Source organism: Coenobita brevimanus, chromosome 79 (genome assembly GCF_032717465.1).
Source record: "Coenobita brevimanus isolate Jiangsu-jjx chromosome 79, ASM3271746v2, whole genome shotgun sequence".
NCBI classification, from domain to species: domain Eukaryota; kingdom Metazoa; phylum Arthropoda; class Malacostraca; order Decapoda; family Coenobitidae; genus Coenobita; species Coenobita brevimanus.
In genome coordinates this window covers 28,037,975-28,043,306 of record NC_137032.1, presented here as the reverse complement: position 1 = coordinate 28,043,306, position 5,332 = coordinate 28,037,975, and the positions used below count along the sequence as shown (strand labels likewise).

General features: G+C 45.3%; 1 protein-coding gene across 1 annotated transcript; it reads left to right on the top strand.

Annotated features, from left to right (window-relative positions):
* The first annotated feature begins 2,388 nt into the window (after nt 1–2,388).
* Nucleotides 2,389–2,868, top strand: LOC145409066 (uncharacterized). Its single transcript, XM_080279616.1, has one exon. The coding sequence runs from the start codon at nt 2,389–2,391 to the stop codon at nt 2,866–2,868; it is 480 nt and encodes a 159-aa protein (XP_080135742.1).
* Nucleotides 2,869–5,332: the final 2,464 nt, after the last annotated feature.

Here is a 5,332-nt window from a genome sequence, read left to right as displayed (position 1 = left end):
AAAAAAAAAAAGGACAGTCTATGGTGAATCTTGACAAATCCCAAGCATCTAAAGTTAGGTTTTATAGGGCTGAACAATCAGAATATAGAAGTAATGAGTCCTGGACTTGATTATGATGCCCCAGTTTTTAGGCCTCAAACCAGTGAAGTGCATGACTATAATGGAGGTCCAATTAAAATGAAACCTCAGGACTTGATGGTAAAGTATCTTAGGAAGCTTACCATGTGCAATTTGAATTACTTGCTGATCAGAATGGTTAGGATGATAGGCAGAGGGCAGTGCAACTTGTTACTTGACCCAAAGGTGCCACAGTGGAAATTCTTGGCCAGATGTCAGTGAAGGAGAGGAACAATTATTATCACTCCCTAGTAGAAGTGCTGGAGCACAGATACAGGACAATGTATCAGACTGAGGTTTGCAGAGCAAGATTCCAGATCCCTGTACGAGCTCGTGGCGAATCTTTTCAGCAGCTTACTCATGACCTGGAGAGTATGACACACAAGGCGTATCCTGGAGTGGTACCTAACGTGCTGGCTACTCTTCTGTGGGACCAGTTCATTGATGCTCGTGGTCATGGAGAGTTGAAAGTGCAAGTGTAGCAGGCACAATCAAGAAGCTTGCAAGAAGCACTAGCCAGGATTCTGGAAACTGAGTCCTATGTCAAGTCCAGTACATCCAGTTTGCAGGCAGGATGTAGTGCAGGATTCAAAGCAAGGAAGGGGCAGGTATTTGAAACAGAAAAAAATGAAGGAAACTGCTGGTATTGTGAAAACCCAGGAGAAGGGAAAGAGGACTGCTACAAGTAGAAGAGGGAACAGTAGAAGATCAGAGGAGGTTGCTAATTTTGCGAGAAGCCCGGACACAAGAGGGAGGTTTGTTACAAATGGAAGAAGGAGCAAGAACAGAACAGTGAAAGGATATATACGATTACAACAAAAGGGTGTTGGACATGTGGTGAGGTGGGACACTTCAGGTGTGACTGTCCAAATAAGAAAAAGGAAGACAAGAAGTGGGTTGCAGAGGGAAATAAAGAAGCAGAAAACTAGTAAAGGCTGGTGTTAAAGGACAACCACTAGCCGGTTTTTCCCAAGCAGCCCCACCACCAAGAAAACGCAAGAGAACTTTGACAGTGTGTAAGTAGAAGAAAGAATAGATAGTGAGAGGTCTTTCCTGGCAATTGATTCAGCCTCAGAGCAGACTTTTGTGAGGCCTGATATGTTACATTAATGGTAGCCACCTGAGCCATCAGAACAACTGTGCGGTATAACTGGGCACCGTGCAGAACTGAGGGGACCTTTGGATGTCCAGATTGAGGTGGCAGAGCAAGAGCTACACTTCCAGTTTACGTGGCTGACATGGAGGATTCTTGCCTTCTTGGTCTGGACTATCTGATATACATGGGATGTGAGCTGGACTTCTGCTCCATGAAGCTCAAGGTCCGAGGAAAGTAAGTTCCTGTCACGGCAGTGAGACATACCAGTTCTGGCAGTCAGGTGACGGAGCTGTGCATTAGAGTGATATCCCCAAAAAGGGCACTGTGCATTCTCCAAGATCAGAACTACCTCTCCAGTGCAAGGTGAGTGGCTTTTTTGACAGCTGCCTTGGGATGGTGAAGCCTGATGGACGGTGCAAGATGAAGGCTGGAGTGATAATGGGGAGGACTATGGTGGTAACATGCATGGTTGAAGTGTCAGTTGTGGTGGCCAGTTTCTCCCGTGAGACATAGAAGATCAGTGAAGGAGAAACAGTGGGACTGTGCCAGGCAGTGGACCGTGAGTGACGTCAGTGGAAGGCCTGTAATATAAGTGTAGCCAAAGAAGATGGAAAATTGTCAGACCATTTACAAGACATGTTTTGCCAGTGCCTGGGTGACTCGCAAGTGCTGCAATTAAGGCAACTGCAAGTGAAGTTTGCTGATATCTTTTCCTCTGGAGACCTAGACCTGGGATGCATATGTCTGGTAGATCATTGTATTGACACCAGGTATCACCGTCTGATTAAACAGCCTGCTCGGAGGATGGCACCAGCTCAACGGCAAAAAAAGGAGAGGGTGATGGAGAATTTTCAAGGTCAAGGAGTGATAGAATAGTCCAGCAATTCTTGGGTGTCAGCAGTTGTTCTAGCAAGGAAGAAGGCTGGCACAGTGAGGTACTGTGTGGATTATCAAGCCCTAAATGAAGTGACAGTGAAGTATGCATACCCCTTGCCAATAATTGATGACACAATGGATGCTCTGTCAGGTGTTAAGTGGTTCTTCACCCTAGACATGAAATCAGAATATTACCAGGTCAAGGTTGCAGAAAATGACAAGGAGAAAACAGTCTTTTCTTATGGGCACTGTTTATGGTAGCTCAAAGTGATTCCATTTGGCCCATGTAATGCAAAGCAATGTGCCTCAAGCTAAACCTTAAGAAATGCTACTTGTTCCAGAAGGATGTGAAGTACATGGGACACAATATACGCAAGGGCTGCATCCATACTGATGCAGAGAAGGTGGCGGCTGTGGAATACTGGCCAGTTCCAACTTGCATGAAGGAGCTCAGGAGTTTCCTGGGTTTTTGTACCTGCTACCGGCGTTTTGTCACGGAATTTGCAACGATTGCTGCACCTCTGCACGAGTTGTTAGGAAAGAGGCAGAAATTTATGTGGACTACAGTGACTCAGAAGGCCTTTGATGAACTCAAGCATACGTTCGCAAGTTCTGTTTTGCCATACCCAGATCAGAGTAGGCAATTCATCCAGGACTGTGACACTACTGACCATGGCACTGATGGAGTAGTGTCGCAGAAAAAAGATGACAAAGAGTGTGGTGGCATATTACAACAAGGAGCTCAGTCCAGTGGAGTGGAACTACTATGTGACCAATAAGGAGCTCTTGGCAGTGATGAAGAGCCTTGACTTCTTCCTTCCAAACTTGTATGGGTCGTACTTCATCATCAGGATGGACCATGCAGCACTGAAGCAGCAGAAGACATTAAGGAATCCAGAAGGATGAACGGCATGCTCTTTCAGGAAGGTGGACCTGCACAGCTATGAGATGCGGCACCGTCCTGGGTGGGTGCATGACAATGCTGACAGCCTGAGTTGTAGGCCTTGTGACTCAATTTGCAAGCAGAGTACTAGGAAAGAAGATCTTGGCAAGAAATGCATCCATACTGCAGTGACAGGGCCAGTCTCAGCTGGAGAAGACCTGAAGATGACGCAGATGGAGAATATAGATTTATAACAATTGCTAGAGTGGCTACAGTGGAGTGCAGTGCAACCATCTTGGGAAGATTTCCAGGTTCAGCCCTGTGACTAAGAGCTACTGGATTCAGTGTGACCTTGTTTGTTTGAACAATGGACTACTGGAGCATCAGTGGGAGACAGCTGATGGCCTTTGCAAGTATTGACAGCTGGTGGTTCCTAAGAAAATGAGGTCTGAGGTCTTAGAAGAGTCTCATAACCAGATCACTACTGTGCGTCTGGGAATGGAAAAAAAAAAAAAAAACTAAGTTGGCTGAACCAGAGGTTCTACTGGAATGACATGCTTGAGGGTGTTGAAGAGTGGTGTCGGGCCTATGATGTATGCTGTGCCAAGAAGGGGTCAAAGAAACATGGTTGCTCCCCTCTCTGGCTGTACCAAGTGGATGCACCGATGGAAAGAATCACAGTGGACATAGTTCGACCTCTGCCATTCACTGAAATAGGAAACTGGCATATATGTGTTCCCATGGAATACTTCACAAAGTGGCCACAGGCCCATGCCATCCCCGATCAGGAGGTTGCAACTGTTGCTCCAGTGTTGGTTGACCAATTCTTGTCATTTTGGGATGCCACAAGAGCTACATTCAAACCAGGGTAAAAACTTCGAGTCTGCTGTATTCCGTGAGTGCTGCAAGTTACTGGGCATCAAGAAGACCAGGATAACTCCATGAAGGCCACAGTTACATGGGATAAAGGAGAAATTCAGTTGGACCCTGGGACAAGAAATAACCAAGTACTGTGTTGAGGGATAGCTGGAATGGGACCAGAAATTACCTGCGTTGCTGACAGCATATTAATCTGTATCTCACGAGTCTACCGGTTTCACCCAAGCAAAGCTTATTTTGGGCCACGAGTTATGATTAACAGTTGATCTGTTAATGGGAAGACCACCTGATGAAGAGCTGCTTACAAACACCTCCAGTAATGCAATGCATCTTCAGGAAAGACTGGCTGACGTACATCACCAAGTTCGAGATGTTCTGAAGTTTTCCACTAAAGTGATAAAATGCAAGTATGATGCCAGGGCAAGTTAGGTGAGCTTCAAGGATGGTGACAAAGTTTGGCTATTAAATCCTCAAGGGAAGAAGGGACAGTCACCGAAGCTGCAGAGCCCGTGGGATGGGCCCTACACTGTGATGGACCGCCTGTCAGACATAACATATTGGATTCAGGGAGGCAGGAAGTCTAGCCAAAGATGGTACACGTGAATCGTCTGTGGCAGTACCATAGGCCAGGTCTTCGAGGAATCGTGAATATCCACAGCTGATGATGTTGACTAGGACCAAGAAGCTGAAGCACAAGAGGATGGCGACGGTTTCCCAAGGGAAGAAGTGAATCAGGAAGAGGACCAAGTCATTCCAGGGTGAGTGGACCGTGGAGGAGCAGGGTGGCATTGGATAATTTCTGATGCTTCGTGCCATTTCGGTTGCTAGTGAGAGTTTCCAGATAACCTGCTGATGTGAGCAGAGCAATTTTGTAAAGTTATGGATTAATTTTTATTCTTTTTTCTATCTATAATGTTTTATTTGGATGACTGTTAAATTACGTAATCTTCAGATTGAATTTCATTTTATATGATAATGCATTTAGGGTGCAACATAAAGTAAGCAAGCTCTGGAATATTTTGGATGCCTCCGACATAGAACTCTGTTGTTGCTAGGAGTACGTCCTGGAACAATCGAGTATCAAGGAAGGTTTAAAAAGGATGGGGAGAGAACTGAGTAGTTTCAGTCAGTTTTATTTGCGGCCTTGTGAAGTTAGTGTAGTTATGAAGTTGTGAAACAGACATTGTAATTACTTGAAAAATAAAGACAACGAACGAGAAGCCTGTGTTATTATGATGCCTGAGTTGATCTCATGCACATTGAAAGGTTGACCCTTCGAAGAACGATTCAGTGGGCAACGTCCTTTCTATACTGAACTGCTGCTGTTGGAGCCTGTGGCAGTGTGGGACGAGGACGTAACAATACATATTGAGTTATTTCTCTTGTTGCACTAAAATTTTCTAACACGAAGTAGCCGCTCATTTTGCTTAAGTAAGTGTAGCGTTATATCAGTCCTTGCAGTTTATACATACATTAACACA